The sequence below is a fragment of the Cuculus canorus genome, chromosome 39 (genome assembly GCF_017976375.1).
Source record: "Cuculus canorus isolate bCucCan1 chromosome 39, bCucCan1.pri, whole genome shotgun sequence".
Lineage (NCBI taxonomy): Eukaryota > Metazoa > Chordata > Aves > Cuculiformes > Cuculidae > Cuculus > Cuculus canorus.
In genome coordinates this window covers 753,848-779,864 of record NC_071439.1, presented here as the reverse complement: position 1 = coordinate 779,864, position 26,017 = coordinate 753,848, and the positions used below count along the sequence as shown (strand labels likewise).

General features: G+C 61.3%; 2 protein-coding genes across 2 annotated transcripts; both read right to left on the bottom strand.

Moving 5' to 3' along the window:
- Positions 1–795: 795 nt before the first annotated feature.
- Positions 796–7,468, bottom strand: LOC128850157 (interferon regulatory factor 9-like). The gene is made up of 7 exons (XM_054053142.1): positions 7,398–7,468; positions 6,287–6,522; positions 4,577–4,817; positions 3,774–3,896; positions 2,533–2,850; positions 1,941–2,056; positions 796–1,065 (listed from the first exon to the last, which is right to left on the bottom strand). The coding sequence occupies exons 2-7, from the start codon at positions 6,458–6,460 to the stop codon at positions 934–936; spliced, it is 1,104 nt and encodes a 367-aa protein (XP_053909117.1). The 5' UTR covers positions 6,461–6,522; positions 7,398–7,468; the 3' UTR covers positions 796–933.
- A 178-nt stretch (positions 7,469–7,646) lies between these two features.
- LOC128850135 (E3 ubiquitin-protein ligase RNF31-like) lies at positions 7,647–25,154 on the bottom strand (the record flags this gene model as incomplete). Its single annotated transcript, XM_054053112.1, has 20 exons — positions 7,647–7,891; positions 9,025–9,216; positions 10,790–10,886; positions 11,902–12,015; positions 12,805–12,923; positions 13,480–13,594; positions 14,225–14,314; positions 15,180–15,278; positions 16,390–16,563; positions 17,391–17,597; positions 19,470–19,646; positions 20,180–20,434; positions 20,869–21,132; positions 21,376–21,619; positions 21,707–21,752; positions 22,201–22,231; positions 22,347–22,400; positions 22,647–22,802; positions 23,732–23,890; positions 24,294–25,154. Coding segments are annotated over 20 exons (3,699 nt in total), but the record flags the coding sequence as incomplete, so codon positions are not given.
- Positions 25,155–26,017: the final 863 nt, after the last annotated feature.

The window sequence follows — 26,017 nt, the reverse complement described above, 5'->3', positions numbered from 1 at the left end:
TGGAGAGGGGGCGTGGTTAAAGGGATTCAGTGGCTCTAGATGGAGGAGCGTGGCCAAGGGGAAAAGGGGGCGTGTCCCCTACCAGACTCGGGGTACGTCCACCCCCATATACTCCCTGCGCAGCAGCCGAGAGCTGCACGTGGCCGCCAGCCTGGAATGAAGTGGGGGGGAAAAAAAAGACCCAAATTGACCTTTTTTCACCCCGAAAAGAGCCCTCCACCCCACCCCCCCAACCCCTTCCCTACCAGATGGTCCCGAAGCATCCCGTGTGCCGCCTCAGCACCTCCGGGTAGTAGAACATGGTGCGCCGAAGGGGTTAATGAGTCCTTAATTGGCTTCAAGCTGCTCTTAATTGGCTCCCAGAGGGCTTAATGAGCACTTAATTGGCTCCGAGAGGGCTTAATGAGCCCTTAATTGGCTCCGAGAGGGCTTAATGAGCCCTTAATTGGCTTCGATATGGCTTAATGAGCCCTTAATTGGCGCAGTTAGCTTTTATGTAGCTAATATAACCCTTATTAGTCCTCACTTGGTTTAAATGGCCTTTAAAAAGCTTAATTAGCGCTTAATTAGAGCCTTCCCAGCACGAAGCCGCCGCCACCGCCGCCTCGAGTGACTCCCGCGCTGCTCCCGCGCCGCCTTTTATAGCCGCGGCGCCTCCCTCGGCCAATCACCGCGAGGCCACGCCCCTTCCTTCCCTCAGCCAATCAGCGCGAGGCCACGCCCATTCCCCCTCCCTCAGCCAATCAGCGCGCCGTCTCCACGCGACACGAGGGAAAGCGGCGGCCAATCAGGAGCCACGTGGTAACGGCGCAGCCAATGGGAAGCGCGAGCGGATAACCGGAGGGGTTTTCCCGCCTTTTTGGCTGCCGGGCGCGAAGGGAAGAGGAGAAAAGAGAGAGAAAATGGCGCCGGCGCCATATTGAGCTGCGGGGTTTATTGAGGTGAGCGGCGCCGTGGGGCGGCTGTGGGGCAGCCGGAAGGGGGTGTGGGGAGATGGGGGGAGGCTGTGGGGCAGGATGGGGCGGAGGAGGCGTCCAGGAGAGGCTGCGCGAAGGCTTGTTCGAGCTGTGGGGGGGGGAAGAGAGATGGAAGAGGGGGGAAGATGTGGGGCTGCCCCTCAGCGCCGTGGGTCTGACCCCCGCCTGGCGATTGCTGCCCCACATCTGCCCCACGACCCACCTCTCCTCGCTTCTGCCCCACATGTTCACCTGTCTGCCCCATATCTCCCCATTTCTGCCCCACATCTCCACATGACTGCCCCCCATCCGCCCCTCTGACCGACTTCTGCCCCACATCTCCCCATTTCTGCCCCACATATGTCCCTCTGACCCACTTCTGCCCCATATCTGCCCATTTCTGCCCCACATCTGCCCATTTCTGCCCCACATCTGCCCCACATCTCTACATATCTGCCCATTTCTGCCCCATATCTGCCCATTTGTGCCCCACATCTGCCCCTCTGACCCACATCTGCCCCTCTGACCCACATCTGCCCCACATCTCTACATATCTGCCCATTTCTGCCCCACATCTCCACATGACTGCCCCCCATCTGCCCCTCTGACCCACTTCTGCCCCACATCTCTACATATCTGCCCATTTCTGCCCCATATCTGCCCCTCTGACCCACTTCTGCCCCACATCTCCCCATTTCTGCCCCACATCTGCCCCTCTGACCCACATCTCCCCATGACTGCCCCCCATCTGCTCCTCTGACCCACTTCTGCCCCACATCTCCCCACTTCTGCCATATTTCTGACCCACATCTGCCCCTCTAACCCACTTCTGCCCCACATCTCCCCACTTCTGCCCACTTCTGACCCACATCTCCTCACTTCTGCCCCACATCTGCCCTTCTGCCCCATATCAGCCTCCCTGACCCACATCTCCACATAACTGCCCCACATCTGCCCCATATCTGCCCCCCCCATGTGCCCCACCTGTAGGACGAGGTCTCCGCCGTGGGTCTGGCCGTGGGGCGCCGGCTCCTGCCCCACAACCAACGTCACCCGGTGCTCGGGGAGGGGGCACAGCCCGGCCCGGTGCCGGCTCAGCTCTAGGGCAGAGATGGGACGTGTGGGGCAGGGATGTGGGGATCTGTGGGGTGGCGATGTGGGGCAGAGACGGGAAATGTGGGGCAGGGATGTGGGATCTATGGGGGAGGGATAGGGGATGTGGGGATCTGTGGGGCAGGGATGTCTCTATGGGGCAGGGCTAAGGGATCTATGGGGCAGGCACAGGGTGTCTATGGGGTTCTGTGGGGCAGGGTTGGGGCAATCTGTGGGGCGCTATGGGGGCTCTGTAGGAGCTCTGTGGGGCAGGGATGGGGGATCTATGGGGCAGGGAAGGGGGCCTTATGGGGGCTCAGTAGAGCGCTATGGGCTGTGGGGAAGAGCTGGGGGTTCTAGAGAGGCTCTGTGGGTCGCTGTGGGGCAGGGCCGGGTGTTCTGTGGGTCGCTATGGGGCAGGGCCGGGTGGTCTGTGGGGCGCTATGGGGCAGGGCCGGGTGCTCTGTGGGGCGCTGTGGGTCACCTTCGCGGAAGCTCCGGCTGTCGAAGGGCCGCAGCAGCTCCCCGGGCCTGAGGCTCTCGCCGCCCCCCGGCAGGTGGGGCCCCCGGCACCTCACCTGCCCCACAGCCGCCCCACGGCGCAGGCGGACGAAGATGCCGCGGGGGGCGGAGGCGAGGAGGACGCCCCCCCCCAGCCCCGCCCCCCGCAGCACCAGCCGGGGCAGGGGCGGGGCCTCGGCCGGAAGGGGCGGAGACACCAGCAGGTACTCGCCGGGGGGCAGCCACCCCCGCCAGGCCAGCGACCCCCCCCGCCAGGCCGACACGGAGAGGCGCAGCGGACCTGCGGGGACAGAGCGCGACACGGAGCCTTATATCGCGGTACAGGTCCTTGGGTGTCGCGATAGAGCCCTTATATGGCACAGTGGAGGCTTATAGAGTGCGATAGGCCACTCCTGTGTCACGATATACGCTTATGTCGTGCGATAGGCCACGCCCACGTCGCTATAGAGCCCTGATGTGGCACAATGGAGGCTTACAGAGCGCGATAGGCCATTCCTGTGTCGCGATATCGCCCTCATGTGTCACGATATACACTTATGTCGTGCAATAGGCCACGCCCACATCGCAATAGAGCCCTTGCATGGCACAATAGAGCCTTATATCATTATATGGGGCGTTATAAAGTGCGATAGCCATGCCTACGTCACGATAGAGCCCTTATGTGTCGTGATATATGCTTATGTCATGCCATGGGCCACACCCACATCACAATAGAGCCCTTATTTGGCACGATAGAGCCGTATATCGTGGTATGGAGCCTTATAGAGTGCAAGAGGCCACGCTCATGCCGCGACAGAGCCCTTATATGGCATGAAAGCGCCTTCTATCACTATACAGAGCCTTATGGTGATAGGCCACGCCCACATCGCAATAGAGGCTTACATCACGTGAGAGGCCATGCCCATGTTGTGATTGAGCCCTTACAGGGCATGACAGAGGCTTATATCACGCGATAGGCTATGCCCATGTCATGATAGAGGCTTATATTGCATGATAGATCACACCCATGTCACGATAGAGCCCTTCTATGGCACAACAGAGGCTTATATCGCGTGATAGGCCGCCTCCATGCATGACAGAGCCCTCGTATGGCACGATAGAGCCTTATAGCATGCACTAGGCCCCGCCCATGTCACGATATAGGCCCCGCCCCCCGCGATAGACACCCCCCCCCATATGGCCGGGACACACACACACACTCACCCTCGTTGGGGGGCAGGGGCTCGCGGCTCTCCAGGCTGAGGCTCAGCGGCGACGGGGACTCTGCTGGCGGGGGGGGCGGCTCGGCGCGAGGCGCTGTGGGGCAGTGTGGGGCAATATGGGTCCCTATGGGGCAATATGGGACCCTATGGGCTCTGTGGGCTGTATGGTTCCCTATGGGCTCTGTGGGGCGCTATGGGTCCCTATTGGCTCTATGGGACTCTATGGAGCGCTATGGGTCTCTATTGGCTCTATGGGTCACTATGAGCTCTCTGGGTGTCTCCAGGGCCCTATGGGGCTTTGTGAGTCCCTATGGGTCTCTATGGACTCTATGGGTCCCTATGGGGCTCTATGAGCGTCTATGGGGCTCTGTGGGGTCCCTATGGGTTCTATGTGTCCCTATAGACTCTATGCGTCTCTGTGGGGCTCTATGGGTCCCTATGTGCCCCTATGGGGCTCTATGAGTGTTTATGGGACGCTGTGGGGCTTTGTGGGTCCCTATGGACTCTATGAGTCTCTATGGGGTCTCTATGGGGTCTCTATGGGGTCTCTATGGGATCTCTATGGGATCTCTATGGGGACTCTCTGGGACTCTATGGGATCTCTATGGGGTCTCTATGGGGTCTCTGTGGGTCTCTGTGGGTCTCTGTGGGTCTCTATGGGTCTCTATGGGGTCTCTATGGGACTCTATGGGGTCTCTATGGGTCTCTATGGGTCCCTATGGGTTGTATGGGTCCCTATGTTCCCCTATGAGTCCCTGTGTTCCCCTATGAGTCCCTATGGGTCCCTCTGCCCCCCCTCCTCACCTCTCTCCTCGGGGTTCCCCGCGTGCTGCCCCCCCTTTCCGTGTGCCCTCGCCGGGCGGGGCCGGGGGGGCGGTAGGACCCTGTAGACCTTATAGGGTTTGTCCCCGCGCAGCCGGGACCTTTCGGGGACCTCCTGGAATTCGGGGCTCTTGTGCAGCGCACAGCGCAGCCGCGTTTTGCACCCCGCGGCGTCCCAGCGCCCCCCGCCCGGCGCCACGCGCCCCTTCAGCTCGGACCACGCCTGGGGGGGCAAAGGGGCGTCACCCCAAATCCCCCCGAGCACCCCCAAATCCCTCAGAGTCCCCCAAATCCACTCAGAGTCCCCCAAATCCCTCAGAGACCCCTAAATCCCCTCAGAGACCCCCAGAGCCACGCGCCCCTTCAGCTCCGACCATGCCTGGGGGGGCGCAGGGACGTCACCCCAAATCCCCCCGAGCACCCCCAAATCCCCTCAGAGACCCCCAAATCCCCTCAGAGTCCCCCAAATCCCTCAGAGACCCTCCGAGACCCCCAAATCCCCATAGAGACCCCCAAATCCCTCAGAGACCCCCAAATCCCCTTCTGAACCCCCTCAGTTCACCCTCAGCCCCCCCAAAACTCCCTCAGAGCCCCCCAAAATCCCCTTAAAGCCCCCCCAAGTCCCCTCTAAACCCCCTCAGAGCCCCCCAAATCCCCACTGAGCCCCCTGAGAGCCCCCCAAAATCCCCTTAAAGCCCTCCCAGTCCACTCTAAACCTCCCCAGGGTCCCCCAAATCCCCTCTGATCCCCCCCAAAATCCCCTTAAAGCCCTCCCAGTCCCCTCTAAACCCCCTTAGAGCCCCCCAAAACCCCCTTAAAGCCTCCCCAGGGTCCCCCAAATCCCCTCTGATCCCCCCAAAATCCCCTTAAAGCCCTCCCAGTCCCCTCTAAGCCCTCTCAGAGCCCCCCAAATCCCCTCTGATCCCCCCAAAACCCCCTTAAAGCCCTCCCAGTCCCCTCTAAGCCCCCTCAGAGCCCCCCAAAATCCCCTTAAAGCCCTCCCAGTCCCCTCTAAACCCCCTCAGAGCCCCCCAAAATCCCCTTAAAACCCTCCCAGTCCCCTCTAAACCCCCTCAGAGCCCCCCAAAATCCCCTTAAAGCCCCACAAATCCCCTCTAAACCCCCTCAGAGCCCCCCAAAACCCCCTTAAAGCCTCCCCAGGGTCCCCCAAATCCCCTCTGATCCCCCCAAAATCCCCTTAAAGCCCTCCCAGTCCCCTCTAAGCCCCCTCAGAGCCCCCCAAAATCCCCTTAAAGCCCCCCCAGTCCCCTCTAAACCCCCTCTGATCCCCCCAAAATCCCCTTAAAGCCCTCCCAGTCCCCTCTAAACCCCCTCAGAGCCCCCCAAAATCCCCTTAAAGCCCCCGAAGTCCCCTCTAAACTCTCTCAGAGCCCCCCAGAATCCCCTTAAAGCCCCCCAAATCCCCTCTAAACCCCCTCAGAGCCCCCCAAAAGCCCCTTAAAGCACTCCTAGTCCCCTCTAAACCCCCTCAGAGCCCCCCAAATCCCCACTGAGCCCCCCAAAACCCCCTTAAAGCCCTCCCAGTCCCCTCTAAACCCCCTTAGAGCCCCCCAAACCCCCTCTGATCCCCCCAGAATCCCCTCAGAGCCCCCCAAGTCCCCTCCAACCCCTTCAGTTCCCCCTCAGCCGCCCTTAAAGCCCCCCGACCCCCCCATTTCTCGCCGCCCTCACCCTGCAGAGCGCGGCGCCGGCGCCGCCGCGGGCTCCCCCTTTCCCGCCGTGCTGCCAGGGGATGCGCAGCGCCGTCCGCTCAGCGTCGTCCCACTCGAGGCCCGGGAAGCGGCCGCTCTCCAGCTGAGCCACCAGCCAGGCCCGCAGCCGGCGCCCCCCGGGCCCCTCCGCCATGGGGCGCCACTTGGGGGGCACTGCGGGGGCGCTATGACGTACTTGGGGTCACTGGGGGTCTCCTGGGGGTCAGTTAAGGGGCACTATGGGTCTCTATGGGGCACTTGGGGGATCACTGTGGGTCAGAGGGGTCTCTATGGGTCTCGGGGGTCACTTGGGGGTCACTATGGGTCAGATAGGGGTCACTATGGGGCACTTGGGGGTCTCTGTGGGTGAGTTAGGGGTCACTATGGGTCTTGGGGGTCACTATGGGGCACTGGGGGTCACTTGGGGGTCACTATGGGTCAGATAGGGGTCACTATGGGGCACTTGGGGGTCCCTATGGGGCACTTATGGGTCTCTGTGGGTCACTATGGGTCAAATGGAGGTCTCTGTGGGTCCCTGTGGGGCACTTGAGGTCACTGTGGGTCTCTATGGGTCAGTTAAGGGGTACTATGAGTCTCTATGGGGCACTTGGGGGTCTCTATAGGCGAGTTAGGGGTCGCTATGGGTCTCTGGGGGTCACTATGGGGCATTTGGGGTGACTGTGGGTCTCTGGGGGTCACTTGGGGGTCGCTGTGGGTCAGATGGGGGTCCCTATGGGGCAATTGGGGTCACTGTGGGTCTCTATGGGTCAGTTAAGGGGCACTTGGGGGTCACGGTGGGTCAGATAGGGGCCCCTATGGGTCAATTGGGGGTCTCTATGGGTGAGTTAGGGGTCACTATGGGTCTCTGGGGGTCACTACGGGTCAGTTGGGGGTCCCTATGGGTCACTTTGGGGCCACTGTGGGTCTCTATGCATGAGTTATGGGCTCTATGGGGCACTTGGGGGTCTCTGGGGGCCGCTTGGGGGGCGCTGTGGGTCTCTATGGGGCACAGGGAGGCCCCTGGCGGGCACTTATGGGGCAGCTATGGGGCAGGTTCCTCGCCCCCCCCCCCCCAACCCGCCCCCGGTTACCTTCGCTCGCGCCGCCGCCGCTTTCCGCGAAATCACGTGACTCAGCGCCGCCCTAAACTCCGCCCATACCCACTTAACCACGCCCATCAGTCTTGAGCCACGCCCACCGATGCCTCCAAGGCCTCTCCTGGGTCCTTAAGCCCGCCTCTAAGCCGCCCCCCCCCCCCCCCCCCCGGGTCCTTAAGCCGCCACGCCCCCCCCCCTTTCGCCCAAGGGCTCCCCCGGGTCCTAAAGCCCGCGGTTCCCGTCTTAACGCCCCCCCCCCGCCCCCATTGAGTTCAATGGAGTGAAGCCCCGCCCACACAGACACGGATCTTCAGTCACGCCTTTATTGTTAAAGGGGCGCGAGGCCACGATTTCCTTATATGGTGATATGGGCGTGGCCAACGCTTCCTTATATGGAAAAGGAGGCGTGGCCTCGCAGCGCTTCGCACGAGGAGTCGGAGGGCCGGAGTGGAGCCCGATGCCGTCAGTGTCTCGAGTCCGATGGCGGCCTGACCCACAAGTGACCCACGGGGACCCATAAGTGACCCACAAGTGACCCACGGGGACCCATAAGTGACCCACAGGGACACACGGGGACCCATAAGTGACCCAAAGGGACTCATAAGGGACCCCCAGAGACATATGGGGACCCCTAAGTGACCCACGGGGACCCATAAGTGACCCACAGGGACTCCTAAGTGACCAATAGGGACCCAGAATGAACCAAAGGAACCCTTAAGTGACCCACAGGGACCCATAAGTGACCCATAGGGGCCCATAAGTGACCCAAAAGGAGCCAGAGGAACTCCTATGTGACCCATAGGGACCCATAAGTGATCCACAGAGACCCATAGGGACTCCTAAGTGACCCCTAAGTGACCCACAGAGACCCATAGAGACCCATAAGTGACCCAAAGGGATGCAGAGTAACCCATAGGGGCCCATTAGTGACCCATACAGCCCCACAAGGACCCCTAAGGGACCCATAGGGACCCCTAAGTGACCCATAGAGACCCCTAAGTGACCCACAGAGACCCATAGGGACCCATAAGTAACCCCTAAGTGGCCCATAGGGACCCATAATTGACCCATAGAGACCCATAGGGACCCCTAAGTGACCCATAGGGGCCCATAGGGACCCATAGAGACCCATAGGGACCTATAAGTGACCCATAGGGAGCCATAATTGACCCAAAGGGATGCAGAGTAATCCATAGGGGCCCATTAGTGACCCATAGAGACCCACAGGGACCCATAGACACCCATAGGGACCCATAAGCGACCCATAGAGACCCATAAGTGACCCACAGGGACTCCCAAGTGACCCATAGGGACCCACAGAGACCCATAGGGACCCATAAGTAACCCCTAAGTGACCCCTAGGGAGCCATAATTGACCCAAAGGGATGCAGAGTAACCCATAGGGGCCCATTAGTGACCCATAGAGACCCACAGGGACTCCTAAGTGACCCATAAGTGACCCATAGGGACCCCTAAGTGACCCACAGAGACCTATAGGGACCCCTAAGTGACCCCTAAATGACCCATAGGGACCCATAATTGACCCAAAGGGATGCAGAGTAGCCCATAGTGCCCCGTTAGTGCCCCCCAGCGCCCCATAGCGCGCCCCCCGGGTGCTCACGGCGGGTCGGGGGGCAGGAGGCGTCGCAGGCGCCGGGCGTAGTCGTGGGGGCTCTCGTGGGGCAGGCGTGGGGGGCGCCCCCCCGGCACGAGGCGCTCGACGGCCGCCTCCAGCTCGGCCGCGTCGTACAGCTCCCGCGGGTCCAGCGCGTGGGCGCCCACCAACCCCACCAGGTACTCCGTGTAGTGCCGCCTGTGGGGCGCGGACCCATAGCGACCCATAAGTGACCCACAGCGACCCATAGGGACACACAGAGACCCATAGGGGACACATAGAGACCCATAGGGACCCATAGAGATCCATAAAGGGGACACAGAGAGCCCATAGGGACCCATAGAGGGGACACAGAGAGCCACCAGGTACTCCGTGTAGTGCCGCCTGTGGGGCGCGGACCCATAGCGACCCATAAGTGACCCACAGCGACCCATAGGGACACACAGAGACCCATAGGGACCCATAGAGATCCATAAAGGGGACACAGAGAGCCCATAGGGACCATAGAGATCCATAAAGGGGACACAGAGAGCCCATAGGGACCCATAGAGGGGACACAGACACCCACCAGGTACTCCGTGTAGTGCCGCCTGTGGGGCGCAGACCCATAGCGACCCATAAGTGACCCATAGCGACCCATAGGGACACATAGAGATCCATAAAGGGGACACAGAGAGCCCATAGGGACCCATAGAGGGGACACAGACACCCACCAGGTACTCCGTGTAGTGCCGTCTGTGGGGCACAGACCCATAAGTGACCCATAGCAACCCATAGAGACACATAGGGACACATAGCGACCCATAAAGGGGACACAGAGACCCATAAGTGACCCACAAGTGACCCAGAGAGCCATAGCGACCCCTAAGTGACCAATAGGGACCCAGAATGAACCAAAGGAACCCATAGGGACCCATACGTGACCCATAGGGACCCATGAAGGGGACACAGAGACCCATAAGTGATCCATAGAGACCCATAAATGACCCATAAGTGACCATAGGGACCCATAGCGACCCATAAAGGGGACACAGAGACTCTAAGTGACCCACAAGTGACCCATAGAGCCCATAGAGACCCATAGCGACCTATAAGGGACACAAAGGAACCCATAAGTGACCCACAAGTGACCCAGAGAGCCCCCAGGGACCCATAGTGACCCATAAAGGGGACACAGAGACCCACAAGTGACCCAGAGTGACCCACAAGTGACCCATAGAGACCCATAGGGACCCATAACGACCCTTAAGAGACACAAAGGAACCCATAAGTGACCCATAGAGACCCATAGGGACCCATACAGGGGACACAGAGACCCATAAGTGACCCATAGAGACCCATAGCGACCCATAAAGGGGACACAGAGACCCACAAGTGACCCATAAGTGACCCATAGAGCCCATAGGGACCCATAGTGACCCATAAAGAGGACACAGAGACCCATAAGTGACCCATAGGGACCCCCAAGTGCCCCTTAGTGCCCCACAAGTGACCCTGAGTGACCCACAGAGACTCCCAGTGCCCCACAAGTGACCCTGAGTGACCCACAGAGACTCCCAGTGCCCCATAAGTGGCTTCCAGTGACCCATAAGTGCCCTTTAGTAACCCCCAAGTGCCTCTTAGTGACCCACAGAGACTCCCAGTGCCCCACAAGTGGCTTCCAGTGACCCATAAGTGCCCCGTAGAGACCCCCCATGTCCCTTAGTGCCCCATAGTGACCCCTAAGTGTCTCCCGGTGCCCCCCAGTGTCGCGCCCCACGGCGCCCCCTACCGGCAGAGGCCGCCGTGGCCCTCCTCGGTGGGGCGCCCGCAGGGCTCATCCCGCAGCCCCTCCGGCGCCTCCTTCTGCTCCACGAGCCCACAGCCCCCTGCAGAGAGGGCCCAGCGCTGCCCCACGGCTGCCCCACACTTGGGGGGCGCAGCGGGAGGAGGGAGAAAAGGGGGTTGGGGGGGGGGGTGGAGGAACACCGACCTCCGGGAGCGGCCGAGAAACCGGGGGGGGGCTCCGTCTCGAAGGGGACGTTGGCGTCCTGCGACCCATAGAGACCCATAAGTGACCCATAGAGACCCATAAGTGACCCACAGCGACCCATAGAGACCATAAGTGACGCACAGCGACCCATAGAAACCAATAGAGACCCATAAGTGACCCCCAAGTAATCCATAGGGAACCACAGCACCTCATAGAAACCCAAAAGTGACCCACAGGGACCCATAGGGACCCATAAGTGACACACAGGGACCCATAGAGACCCATAAGTGACCCAGAGAGACCCATAAGTGACACACAGGGACCCATAGAGACCCATAAGTGACATACAGGGACCCATAGAGACCCATAAGTGACCCATAGAGACCCATAAGTGACACACAGGGACCCATAGAGACCCATAAGTGACATACAGGGATCCATAGAGACCCATAAGTGACCCATAGAGACCCATAAGTGACACACAGGGACCCATAGAGACCCATAAGTGACCCATAGAGACCCATAAGTGACACACAGGGACCCATAGAGACCCATAAGTGACCCATAGAGACCCATAAGTGACCCACAGGGACCCATAGAGACCCATAAGTGACCTCCAAATGATCCATAGGGAACCACAGCACCTCATGGAGACTCATAGGGACCCATAAGTGACTCACAGGGACCCACAGTTACCTATAAGCGACCCATAGGGACCCACAGCGACCCATAGGGACCCATAGAGACCCACAGAGACCCATAGAGCCCCATAGCGCCCCATAGCACAAGGAGCCGCTGCAGCCCCGGTTGGATCCCATTCATCCTTCCCACTCTCCTCCGTGGCCCATAGAGCCCTGTACTGCCCCATACAGCCCCATAGCACCCCACAGCGCCCCACAGCGCCCCCGTACCGCCAGGAGGCGCTGCAGCCGGGCCGGGTCCCAGTCGCGAAGGTAGAAGAGGCAGCGCCGTGGGTGGTGGCCATGGAGGGACCCACGGAGGGGGCAGCGATCATCGGGGCAGCACTTGGGGGGCAGCGACCTATGGCGTCAGCCACGGCACCCCAGAGAGCGCATAGGGACCCACAGGGACCCATAGAGCCCATAGGGAACCATAGGGACCCACAGAGCACATAGGGACCCCATAGAGCCCATAGAAACCCCATAGAGACCCCATAGAGCCCATAGAAACCCCATAGAGACCCCATAGAGACCCATAGGGACCCACAGAGACCCATAGGGAACCATAGGGACCCACAGAGCCCCATAGAGACCCACAGAGACCCCATAGAGACCCCATAGAGACCCACAGAGACCCACAGAGACCCACAGAGACCCCACAGAGACCCATAGAGACCCACAGAGATCCCATAGAGACCCACAGAGACCCCATAGAGACCCATAGAGACCCCATAGGGACCCACAGAGACCCCATAGCGACCCATAGAGACCCATAGAGACCCACAGAAACCCATAGAGACCCATAGAGACCCCACAGAGACCCATAGAGACCCACAGAGACCCCATAGAGACCCATAGAGACCCCATAGGAACCCATAGGGACCCCATAGAGACCCATAGAGACCCCATAGGAACCCATAGGAACCCCATAGGGACCATAGAGAGCCCATAGAAACCCACAGAGACCCACAGAGCACATAGAGACCCCATAGAGACCCCACAGAGACCCATAGAGACCCCATAGAGACCCCATAGAGACCCATAGAGACCCATAGAGACCCCATAGAGCACCCATAGAGACCCCATAGAGGCCCATAGAGCCCCACAGAGCCCCACGGCCGCCCCCCAACTCACGTCTTTGGGGTAGAAGGGCCCCGCGCAGGCGCTGCAGAAGTGGTGTTGGCAGTGGGGGCAGAGGCAGTGCAGACATCCGCCCCGCGCCAGCGCCAGCGGCAGCCCGCACCGGGGGCACGCTGTGGGGCAGCCGGGGGTCAGCACGGGGGGGAGATGGGGGGCACGCTGTGGGGCAGCCGGGGGTCAGCACGGGGGGGAGATGGGGGGCACGCTGTGGGGCAGCCGGGGGTCAGCACGGGGGGGAGATCGGGGGCACGCTGTGGGGCAGCCGGGGATCAGCACGGGGGGGAGATGGGGGGCACGCTGTGGGGCAGCCGGGGGTCAGCACGGGGGGGAGATGGGGGGCACGCTGTGGGGCAGCCGGGGGTCAGCACGGGGGGGGATGGGGGGGGGGATGTGGGGCAAACTATGGGGTGAGTATGGGGGGGATGTGGGGTGAATATGGGGGATGCTATGGGGCAGCCGTGGGGTGAATATGGGGTGGCTGTGGGGCAGCTATGGGGCAGCCATGGGGTGAATATGGGGGACACTATGGGGCAGCCATAGGGTGAATATCGGGGACACTAAGGGGCAGCCGTGGGGCGGATATGGGGTGGCTGTGGGGCGCTATGGGGCAGAGGTGCGGTGGCTATGGGGTGGCTGTGGGGCGCTATGGGGCAGCCGTGGGTCACGTACTGAGGCGCTGCTCCTGCAGGAAGGCCGCCAGCCCCACGGCGCGCACTTGGGGGTCGCGGGCGCTGAGCCACGCCTGGAACTCGGAGCACGAGAGCGACGCGTGCGCGGGGTCCCACTGCGACCCATAAGTGACCCATAAGTGACCCACAGAGACCCATAGTGACCCATAAGTAACCCACAACGACCCACAGTGACCCATAAGTGACCCACAACGACCCACAGAGACCCATAGTGACCCATAAGTGACCCACAATGACCCATAACGACCCATAGTGACCCATAAGTGACCCACAACGACCCAGAGACCCATAGTGACCCACAACGACCCACAGAGACCCATAGTGACCCATAAGTGACCCACAACGACCCACAGAGACCCATAGTGACCCACAAGTGACCCACAGTGACCCATAAGTGACCCACAATGACCCACAGAGACCCATAGTGACCCATAAGTGACCCACAATGACCCATAACGACCCATAGTGACCCATAAGTGACCCACAACGACCCACAGAGACCCATAGTGACCCACAACGACCCACAGAGACCCATAGTGACCCATAAGTGACCCACAACGACCCACAGTGACCCATAAGTGACCCACAACGACCCACAGAGATCCACAGTGACACATAAGTGACCCACAGTGACCCAAAGAAACCCTTAAGTGACCCCCAAGTGACACACAACGACCCGCAAAGACCCATAGTGACCCCATAGCGCCCCCCAGCGCCCCACGCACGGGCTGGCGGCAGCGGGGACAGCAGCGCCGGTGGCATTGGGGACACTGCGCCGGACCGCGCTCCCCCTCGAAGATGAACCCAAACGAGCACTGCGGGGGGAACAAACCCATAAGGGACCCATAAGTGACCCATAGTGACCCACAGCGACCCATAGATTGACGCACGGGGGCCCATAGGGACCCACAGGGACACATAATGACCCATAGATTGACCCACGGGGACCCATAGGGACCCACAGGGACCCACAGGGACCCATAATGACCCATAGATTGACCCACAGGGGCCCATAGAGACCCATAGAGACCCATAATGAGCCATAGAAGCTATAGGGACACATAGAGACCCATAGGGACCCCATAGAGACCCATAGAGACCCATAGAGACCCCATAGAGACCCATAGAGACCCCATAGAGACCCATAGGGACCCCATAGAGACCCATAGGGACCCCATAGGGACCCCATAGAGCCTCATAGAGACCCACAGAGACCCCACAGAGACCCCATAGAGACCCCACAGAGACCCATAATGACCCATAGAGACCCATAGGGACCCATAGAGATCCCATAGAGACCCCATAGAGACCCATAGAGACCCCATAGAGACCCCATAGGGACCCATAGAGACCCCACAGAGACCCATAATGACCCATAGAGACCCATAGGGACCCCATAGAGACCCATAGAGACCCCATAGAGACCCCATAGGGACCCATAGGGACCCCACAGAGACCCATAATGACCCATAGAGACCCCATAGAGACCCATAGGGACCCATAGAGACCCCATAGAGACCCACAGAGACCCACAGAGACCCCATAGAGACCCCATAGAGACCCCATAGGGACCCACAGAGACCCCATAGAGACCCATAAAGACCAATAGAGACCCCATAGGGACCCATTGGGACCCATAGCGCCCCACGGCTGCCCCATAGCGCCCCACAGCGGCCCTACCTGGGGGCACCAGAGGAACTGGGGGTCCTGCAGCAGCTCGAGCTCCGTCACCTTCTGGGTGAAGAGCTGGTACGTGTCCGGATCCAGGTGCTGCCGGAGCTGGGGGGCAGCCGGGGGGCAGCTATGGGGCAGCCCCACACCCCGCAGAGCCCCTCTGCCCCACAGCAGTGCCCTCTGCCCCACAGATACCCCCCAAACCCCATAAATCCCCCCCAAACCCCATAGATCCCCCCCAAACCCCATAGATCCTCCGCCAAACCCCATGTACGTGGGGGTTGGAGGCACTTGGGGGGCAGCTATGGGGCAGCCCCACACCCCGCAGAGCCCCTCTGCCCCACAGATCCCCCCCAAACCCCACAGATCCCCTCAGGGGAAGGGGGCGCTGGGCCTCGTGCGAGCATTTAGGGGTCACGAGGCCCTCGTGCGAGGCCTCATCCCACCATGAGAGGCCCAAAATCCTCGTGCAAAGCCCCCAAATCCCCACACGAGGCCCCCAAATCCCCACACGAGGCCCCCAAATCCCCATGTGAAGCCCCAAATCCCCGTGTGAGACCCCCAAATCCCCGTGCAAAGCCCCCAAATCCCCGTGCAAGGCCCCAAATCCTCATGCGAAGCCCTCAAATCCCCGTGTGAGACCCCAGATCCCTGTGTGAAGCCCTAAATCCTCGTGCAAAGCCCCCAAATCCCCGTGTGAGACCCCCAGATCTCCATGCGAGGCCCCCAAATCCTCGTGCAAAGGCCCCAGATCCCCGTGTGAAGCCCTAAATCCCCGTGCAAAACCCCCAACTCCCCGTGCAAAGCCCTAAATCCCTGTGCAAAGCCCCCAAATCCTCGTGCAAAGCCACTGTATCCCCGTGCAAGGCCCCAAATCCCCGTGCGAAGCCCCTGTATCCCCGTGCAAAGCCCCCAAATCCTCGTGCGAGACCCCCAAATCCCCACACGAGGCCCCCAAATCCCTGTGCGAAGCCCTAAATCCCTGTGCAAAGCCCCCAACTCCCCGTGTGAAGCCCCCAAATCCTCGTGCGAGACCCCCAAATCCTCGTGCAAAGCCCCCGTATCGCTGTGTGAGGCCCCAAACTCCCCATGCAAAGCCCCCAGATCCCCGTGCGAAGCCCCCAAATCCTCATGCGAAGCCCCCAAATCCCCGTGCAAAGCCCCCAACTCCCTGTGCAAAGCCCCCGTGTCCCCGTGCGAGGCGTCGGCGCGTCACCTGCACGTCGAGGGCGGCAAGGTATGCGCAGCGCTGCGCGGGGGCGCTGAGGTCGGGGCGGGCGCACGCGGGGCACGAGAGGCAGCGCACGGGGCGCTCGCGCACCGCCACCGTGAAGTGCCCCCGGAAGCACTCGGGGCACAGCGCACACTCGCACCACAGCAGCCCCAGCATCTGCCAGTGACCGACCAGTAACACCAGTGACCATCACCAGTGGCACCAGTGACACACCAGTAGCACCAGTGACCATTACCAGTAACACCAGTGACCGACCAGTAACACCAGGGACCATCACCAGTAGCACCAGGGACCCACCAGTGGCACCAGGGACCCTCCCAGTAGCACCAGTGACACACCAGTAGCAGCAGGGTCCCTCCCCGTTGCTCCCAGTCCCTCCCAGTGCCCCCATTTCCCCTCCCAGTCCCTCCCAGTCCCCCTTTCTCCCTCCCAGTCCCTCCCAATTACCCCCATTCCCCCTCCCATTCTGCTCCCAGTTCCCCTCCCAGTGCCCCCCAGTGTCCTCCCAGTTGCTCCCAGTCCCTCCATTCCCCCCCAGTCCCTCCCAGTGCCCCCCAGTCCCCCCCATTCCCCCTCCCAGTCCCCCCCATTCCCCCTCCCAGTCCCTCCCAGTCCCCCCCCGTGGCTCCCAGTCCCCTCCATTCCCTCCCAGTCCCCCCCAGTCGCTCCCAGTTCCTCCCAGTGGCTCCCAGTCCCCCCCAGTCCCCTCCCAGTCCCCCCCAGTCCCTCCCAGTCCCCCCCATTCCCCTCCCAGTCCCTCCCAGTCCCCCCCAGTGGCTCCCAGTCCCCCCCATTCCCCCCCCAGTCCCCCCATTCCCCCTCCATTCCCCCCCATTCCCTCTCCCATTCCCCCCCAGTCCCCCCCAGTGGCTCCCAGTGCCCCCCAGTCCCCCCCATTCCCCCCCAGTGCCGCCCATTCCCCCCCCAGTGGCCCCCATTCCCCCCCCAGTGGCTCCCAGTGCCCCCCAGTTCCCCCCCCGTACCCGTGCCCGCGCTCTCCTCTCCCCGCAGACGGCGCACGAGGGCCGCAGCGCCGCGGGGTCGGTGCAGGCGCTGACGGCGTCGAGGAGGTCGCGCAGCTCCGCTCCGTGGGCGCGGCCGAGGCCCAACTCGCGCCCCAACGCCCACAGCAGCTCCGCACGACCCCAACTGCGGGCGCCCAACGCCGCCAGCGCCCGCCGGCACAGCGCCTGACCAGTATAGACCAGTACGGACCGGTTAGGGACCGGTACGGACCAGTAACGACCCCATAGAGCCCCGTAACGCCCTCATAATGCCCCGTAACGCCCCCATAGAGCCCCATAACGCCCCATAGAGCCCCCATAGAGCCCCATAATGCAGTTAAAGACCAGTTAGGGACCAGCAACACCACTTAGACACCAGTTAAAGACCAGTAAAACCACTGAAGCACCAGTTAGACACCAGTAACACCAGTTAGAGACCAGTTAGAGACCAGTAACACCAGTCAGACACCAGTTAGAGACCAGTAACACCAGTTAGACACCAGTTAGAGACCAGTTAGAGACCAGTAACACCAATTAAATGCCAGTTAGAGACCAGTAACACCAGTTAGACACCAGTTAGAGACCAGTAACACCAGTTAGACACCAGTTAGAGACCAGTTAGAGACCAGTAACACCAGTTAGAGACCAGTAACACCAGTTAGACACCAGTTAGAGACCAGTAACACCAGTTAGACACCAGTTAGACGCCAGTTAGAGACCAGTAACACCAGTTAGAGACCAGTAACACCAGTTAGAGACCAGTTAGGCACCAGTAACACCAGTTAGAGACCAGTAACACCAGTTAGAGACCAGTTGCAGACCAGTAACACCAGTCAGACACCAGTAACACCAGTCCGACACCAGTTAGACACCAGTAACACCAGTTAGAGACCAGTAACACCAGTTAGAGACCAGTAACACCAGTTAGACACCAGTTAGAGACCAGTAACACCAGTCAGACACCAGTTAGAGACCAGTAACACCAGTCAGACACCAGTAACACCAGTCAGACACCAGTTAGGCACCAGTAACACCAGTTAGACACCAGTAACACCAGTTAGAGACCAGTAACACCAATTAGAGACCAGTTGCAGACCAGTAACACCAGTCAGACACCAGTAACACCAGTCAGACACCAGTTAGACACCAGTAACACCAGTTAGAGACCAGTAACACCAGTTAGACACCAGTAACACCAGTTAGACACCAGTTAGAGACCAGTAACACCAGTCAGACACCAGTTAGAGACCAGTAACACCAGTCAGACACCAGTTAGAGACCAGTTAGACACCAGTAACACCAGTTAGAGACCAGTAACACCAATTAGAGACCAGTTGCAGACCAGTAACACCAGTCAGACACCAGTAACACCAGTCAGACACCAGTTAGAGACCAGTAACACCAGTTAGAGACCAGTAACACCAGTCAGACACCAGTTAGACACCAGTTAGACACCAGTAACACCAGTTAGAGACCAGTAACACCAATTAGAGACCAGTTGCAGACCAGTAACACCAGTCAGACACCAGTAACACCAGTCAGACACCAGTTAGAGACCAGTAACACCAGTTAGACACCAGTAACACCAGTTAGACACCAGTTAGAGACCAGTAACACCAGTCAGACACCAGTTAGAGACCAGTAACACCAGTTAGACACCAGTTAGAGACCAGTAACACCAGTCAGACACCAGTTAGAGACCAGTAACACCAGTTAGACACCAGTAACACCAGTCAGACACCAGTAACACCAGTCAGACACCAGTTAGAGACCAGTAACACCAGTTAGACACCAGTTAGAGACCAGTAACACCAGTCAGACACCAGTTAGAGACCAGTAAAACCCCTGAAGGACCAGTTAGGGACCAATAACACCAGTTACAGTAACACCAGTCAGAAACCAGTAAGACCAGTTAGGGACCAGTCCCTCCCAGTGCCCCCATTCCCCCTCCCAGTCCCCCCCAGTCCCCTCCCAGTCCCCTCCCAGTCCCCTCCCAGCCCCTCCCAGCGGCTCCCAGTGGCTCCCAGTGGCTCCCAGTGCTCCCAGTGCCCCCCGCACCTGTGGGTCGGGGCAGTCGAAGTCGAGGGGGGGCTCGTGGCGCCACAGCTGTCTCTGCAGGGCCCGCAGGGGGCGGCGCTGGAGGTCGGCGGCTGCGCCCCACACGTCGCCCCCGTTCTGGAACAGCGCCAGCGCCGCCCCCCGCCCCCACAGCCCCAGCGCCGACAGCGCCCGCACCTGCCAGGACGGACCAGGACGGACCAGTTAGAACCAGTACGGACCAGTTAGAACCAGTACAGACCCACGCACGGCAGCGAGAACCACGACGGGCCGCGCTCACACCAGTACAGACCAGTACAGCGCCTTCTGTTTCCCACTTTCTAACTGCCAGGGACTGTGGCTGCACCAGTATGGACCAGTATGGACCAGTGAGAACCAGTATGGACCAGTTAGAACCACTACAGACCAGTACACGCTGATTATAACCAGTACAGACCAGTCAGAACCAATACAGAGCACAGCCACACCAGTACAGACCTCCCAGTCCCTCCCAGTTCCCTCCCAGTGCCCCCATTCCCCCTCCCAGTCCCTCCCAGTGCCCCCATCCCCCCTCCCAGTCCCTCCCAGTGCCCCCATCCCCCCTCCCAGTCCCTCCCAGTTCCCCCATTCTCCCTCCCAGTCCCTCCCAGTTCCCCCAGTCCCCCTCCCAGTCCCTCCCAGTGCCCCCATTCCCCCTCCCAGTCCCTCCCAGTGCTCCCAGTGCCCCTCACCTGCTTCCTCCTGGCTCCCAGTGCTCCCAGTAAGGCCCTGCGGGGGTTGCCGTGGGCGCGGATCCAGGCCCTGGCGGCCTCGCGCAGGGACAGCGGTCCCAGTTCCTCCCAGTTCGGCCCAGTTTGTTCCAGCAGAGCCGCCAACGCCGGTCCCAGCGCCGCTCGCGCCTGCCCCACGGCGACCCATGGCGGGGCCTCCGACTGCCCCACGGCGACCCACACCGCCTCGGCCGGCACCGCCTGCGCCTCCGCCGCCTGCAGACAGACCCACGGCGTGACCCACGGCGCAGGCCCTGCCCCATAGCGCGACCCATAGCGGCCCCAGACCGAGACCCTGACCCATAGCGGGAACCCAGCCCCATAGAGACCCCCCTGGTGCCCCCCAGCCCCACAGAGACCCATAGCAGCCCCATAGAGACCCCCCCCAGCCCCACAGAGACCCATAGCGGGACCCCCAGAACCCATAGAAAGCCGCCACTCAGCCCCATAGCGAGCTCTCTGCCCCACAGAGGTCCCCCAAGATGCCCCCAAAGACCCTACTCAGCCCCATAGAGACCCCTCAGCCCCACAGGGACCCCTCCAGAGACCCCACTCAGCCCCATAGAGACCCCTCAGCCCCACAGAGACCCCTCTAGAGACCCCACTCAGCCCCATAGAGACCCCTCAGCCCCACAGATCCCCCCCCTCACCCTGACGATGGCGACGAGGCGGCTGCCGTCCTCCCGCAGGCGCTGCTGCCGCCGCCTCTCGGCGTCACTCTCGGTGTGGCGCTCGGGGCCGGCTGTGGGGCCGGCTGTGGGGCAGGCTGTGGGGCCGGCTGTGGGGCAGGGTGTGGGGCAGGGTGTGGGGCAGGGTGTGGGGCTCGGCGGGGCCTCGTCCTGGGGGCGGTGGCAGATGGCACAGACCGGCCCGGGCCCTTCGTTCCAGAAAGTGCAATGGGGGCAGGACCAGCCCTGGAGAGGGGGGACAGAGGGGGACATTGGGGACCCCCTCGGGCCACGCCCCCTCCCTTATAGCCCCTCCCACCCCTCCCCTAGCCTCGGTGCAACCTCATTCTCTGCCCCCCCATTTGCCTCGGTGTCCCCTCTAATCCCTTCCTCCCACCCCTACACTTTGGTTCCGCCCCATTTTGGCTCCTCCTCCTCTTTCTGCTCCCCCCCCGCCTTTCCCCTGCCCCACATCCTCTGCCCCATAACCTGTGGGGCAGGCGGGGGTCTCCGAGCCAGGCGGGGGCGTTCACAGACCCCACAGAGGACGCTGGGGCCGGGGTTCAGGAAAGTGCAGGAGGCGCAGGCCCAGCCGCTGCTGCTGGGGGGCTGCCCCATAGCGCCGGGGGGCTGCCCCATAGCGCTGGGGGGCTGCCCCATAGAGCCGGGGGGCTGCCCCATAGCGCCGGGGGGGGGCTGGCGGGTCCCAAAGGGCCATTTGGAGGGCAAAGAGCTGTAGAGGGTGAAAAGAAAAAGGGGGATTGGCGGCGCTATGGGGCAGGCGCTATGGGGCAGGCACTATGGGGCGGTTCTAGGTTACCTGGGGTCTCCACGTGTGGGGCTGGGCGGGCGCTGTGGGGCAGAGCCTGTGGGGCAGAAGGGAAGGAGGTCAGACCCATAGAGAACCAACCCCCATAGGGACCCCTCTGCTGCCCCATAGAGACCCCACAGCCCCATAGAGACCCCTCTGCTGCCCCATAGAGACCCCACAGCCCCATAGAGACTCCTCTGCCCCACAGAGACCCCACAGCCCCATAGAAACCCCTCTGCTGCCCCATAGAGACCCCACAGCCCCATAGAGACACTCCTCCTGCCCCACAGCCCCATAGAGACGCCCCTCCTGCCCCATAGAGACCCCACAGAGATCCCCCTCAGCCCCATACAGACCCACCCATTGACGCTAAGCCACGCCCACAAGCTCTAGTCTCCGCCCATCGTGTCTAAGCCACGCCCACCTGCTCTAACCGCCCGTTGTGCCTAAGCCACGCCTATCGGGTCTAAGCCCCGCCCACCTGGTCTAAGCCCCGCCCCTACCTGCCAGGCCAGCGTCGGCTCCCAGCGGCTCCTAAGGGGGAGAGCAGCCCAGTTCGCACCAGTATAAACCAGTAACCGCCCCAAGGGCACACCGAGCCCCCCTCCCAGTCCCTCCCAGTGCCTCCCAGTTCCCCCCAGTGCCTCACCTCGGCCCGCTGCTCCAGCAGGTCGGTAAAGAAATGGGGGTTCGGGTGCTGGTTCTGGAGAGGAAAGGGGGGGGACAACACCATCAGAGCTTCCCAGTCCCTCCCAGTTTGGACCAGTAACCCCCAAATCATTCCTAATGCCACACAGTCCCTTCCAGTGCCCCCCAATCCCCTCCCAACGCCCCCATTCCCCCCTCCACACCCCTCCCAGTGCCCCCATTCCCCCTCCCAGTCCCTCCCAGTGCCCCCATTCCCCCTCCCAGTCCCTCCCAGTGCCTCCCAGTGCCTCCCAGTGCTCACGGCCAGCAGGAGGTCGATCTCGGCGCGCAGCAGGAGGACGTCAGCGGTGACGGAGGCCACGCGGGGGCCGTGGGGCGCCTCCACATCCGGGGGGAAGCTCAGCCCCTCGCCCGTCTGCTCCGTGTAACCCAGGAGCCCCAACACCCGCCGGCCCCCCTGCGGGCACCCAGGGGTTAACTGGGGGGGGTTTGGGGGTGCAGGGGGGCCGTTCGGGGGCACGGGGGGTGGGTTTGGGGGGACAAGGGTGGGTTTCCGGGGGTTCACAAGTGGTTTCGGGGCACAAGAGGTTGGTTTGGGGGTTCGTGAGTGGTTTCGGGGCGAAAAGGAGCGGTTTTGGGGTGCACGGGGTGGGTTTGGGGGCGGTTTTGGGGTGCAGGGGGTGGGTCTGGGGCACAAGAAGTGGTTCGGGGCTGGTTTTGGGGTGCAGGGGGGCAGTTTGGGGGCACAGGGGGTGGGTTTAGCCACAAAAGGGTGGGGTGGGGTCGGGTTTTGGGGATTCGGAGGCGGTTTTGGGGTACAAGGGGTTGGGTTTGGGGTTGGGTTTTGGGGTTCAGGGGTGGTTTGAGGCTCAAAGGGGTTGGGTTTGGGGTTGGGTTTTGGGGTTCAGGGGTGGTTTGGGGCTCAAAGGGGTGGGTTTGGGGTTGGGTTTTGGGGTTCAGGGTGGTTTGGGGCTCAAAGGGGTGGGTTTGGGGTGGGTTTTGGGGTTCAGGGGTGGTTTGGGGCTCAAAGGGGTGGGTTTGGGGGTGGGTTTTGGGGTTCAGGGGTGGTTTGAGGCTCAAAGGGGTTGGTTTGGGGTTGGGTTTTGGGGTTCAGGGGTGGTTTGGGGCTCAAAGGGGTGGGTTTGGGGTGGGTTTTGGGCCACCAGGGGTGGGTTTGGGGGTTGGTTTTGGGGCTCAGTGTTGGTTTTGGGGTTCAGGGTGGATTTTGGGGTTCAGGGGTGGTTTGGGGCTCAAAGGGGTTGGTTTGGGGTTTGGTTTTGGGGTTCGGGGTGGTTTGGGGCTCAAAGGGTTGGGTTTGGGGGTTGGTTTTGGGGCTCAGTGTTGGTTTTGGGGTTCAGGGTGGATTTTGGGGTTCAGGGGGTGTACCTGGATGGCTCCGACGGTGCTGCGGAAAACGGGGTTCCCGAAGCGCACCCCACGCCAGTGCCGGGGGGGCCGCGGCTGCAGAAGGTTCCGCCCGTACTTCTCCAGGATGCTCAGCGCCGTCCGCAGCCCCCCCAAACCCCGCACGGCGCCCCCCGAATCCTGAGAGGGAGGGGGGTAGAAAAAAGGGGGTTCAGGGGGGGTCCCGCCGACCCCCCAACCCCTAAATCTTGGGGTTCTGCCCCCATTCGCGGCGTTCCCCCTCGCAAATCGCACGATTCCGCCCCAAATTGTGGGGTCTCCCTCTTAAATCTTGGGGTTCTGCACTAATTTTGGGGTCCCCCCTACCCAATTAGGATCCCCCTTCCCCATTTAGGGGTCCCCCTTCCCTATTTGGGGTCCCCCTTTCCCATTTGGGGTCCCCCTTCCCCATTTGGGGCCCCCCCTTCCCCAGTTTGGACCTCTCCCGTCCCAGTTTGAGGCCCTTCTCCCTCGATTTCGGTCCCCCGTCCCCCCCCATTCTCCATTTTGGGGTCCCCCCGGTTTGGGGGTGCCCCCCCCTTACCAGGCTGAGGTTGTCCCGCAGCAGCCGAGCCCCATCCAGATGCCGGCACTTGGCTTGAGGGGGCAGGGGGACCCCCAAAAGCGGCCGCAGCTCCGATGGCGTCGGCTCCCCCGGCTCCCGGCGCAGCGCAGCCTCCAGCGCCGCTCGCACGGACCCCAACTCGGGAAAGGGGGGGCACCCCGATATCTTGGGGGGACCCTCAGGGTCTCGGGGAGCCCCCTTCAAGGTCCCCAACCCCTCAGGCTTGGGGGGAGCCCCCTTTGAGGGCCCCTCAGGGTATTGGGGTGACCCCTTGGAGGAACTCAAGACATTGGAGGGCCCCTCAAGGTCTTGGGGGGCTCCCTTGGAGGACCTCAAGATGTTGGGGGGCCCCTTAGGGTCTTGGGGGACCTCCTTCAGGGCCCCCAAGATGTTGGGGGGCCCCTCAGGGTTGAGGGGAGCCCCCTTTGAGGGCTTCTCAAGGTCTTGGGGACCCCCTTTAGAGCACCCCAAGATGTTGGGGAGCCCCTCAGGGTTGAGGGGAGCCCCCTTTGAGGGCTTCTCAGGGTCTTGGGGACCCCCCTTAGAGCCCCCCAAGATGTTGGGGGGACCCTCAGGGTTGAGGGGAGCCCCCTTTGAGGGCCCCTCGGTGTCTTGGGGTCCCCCCTTCGAGGATCCCAAGGTATTGGGGGGACCTTCATGGACTTGGGGACCCCCCTTGGAGGACCCCAAGATATTGAGGGGCTCCTCATGGACTTGGGGGGCTCCCTTGGAGCACCCCAAGATGTTGGGGGGCTCCTCAGGGATAAGGGAGAGGCCCTCGGGGTCTTGGGGGGCCCCCTTCAAGGCCTCCAAGACGTTGGGGGGCCCCTCAGGGTTGAGGGGAGCCCCCTCTGAGGGCCCCTCAGGGTCTTGGGGACCCCCCTTGGAGGACCCCAAGATGTTGGGGGGCTCCTCAGGGTTGGGAGAAGCCCCTTTGGAGGACCCCAAGATGTTGGGGGGCTCCTCAGGGTTGGGAGAAGCCCCCTTGGAGGACCCCAAAATGTTGGGGGGCGTCTCAGGGTTGAGGGGAGCCCCCTCTGAGGGCCCCTCAGGGTCTTGGGGACCCCCCTTGGAGGACCCCAAGATGCTGGGGGGCTCCTCAGGGTTGGGAGGAGCCCCCTTGGAGGACCCCAAGATGTTGGGGGACCCCTCAGGGTGTTGGGGGGCCCCCCCTTGCGCTGGCAGCGGGGCGCGGGGCTCGGCTTCTTCCGCCATCCCCTGCGGGAGAGGAGAAACGGGGGTCAAAAAAAAGGGGGTTTGGTCCGAAAATGGGGGTGTCTGTCAAAATGAAGGATTTCTGTCAAAAAAAAGGGGATTTCTGTCAAAAAAAAAGAGGAATTTCTGTGAAAAAATAAATGTTTATGGCAAAAAAAGCAAAATTTCTGTCAGAAATGGGGGAATTTCTGTCAAAAAGGGGGAATTTCTGTCAAAAAACGGAGAATTTCCGTCAAAATCAGAAGCGTTTACGACAAAAGGGGGAAAAAAAAAGGGATTTCTGTCAAAAAAATGAGAGTTTCCATCAAAAAGAAGGATTTGTGTTAAAAAAAGGGGGCGGTTTACAGCAAAAAAAAGGGAATTTCAGTCAGAAAATGGGGATTTCTGTCAGAAAAGAGGAATTTCTGTCAGAAAAGAGGAATTTCGGTCAGAAATGAAGAGGTTACAACAAAAATGGCAGATTTGTCTCAAAAAAAAGTAGGGTTTGT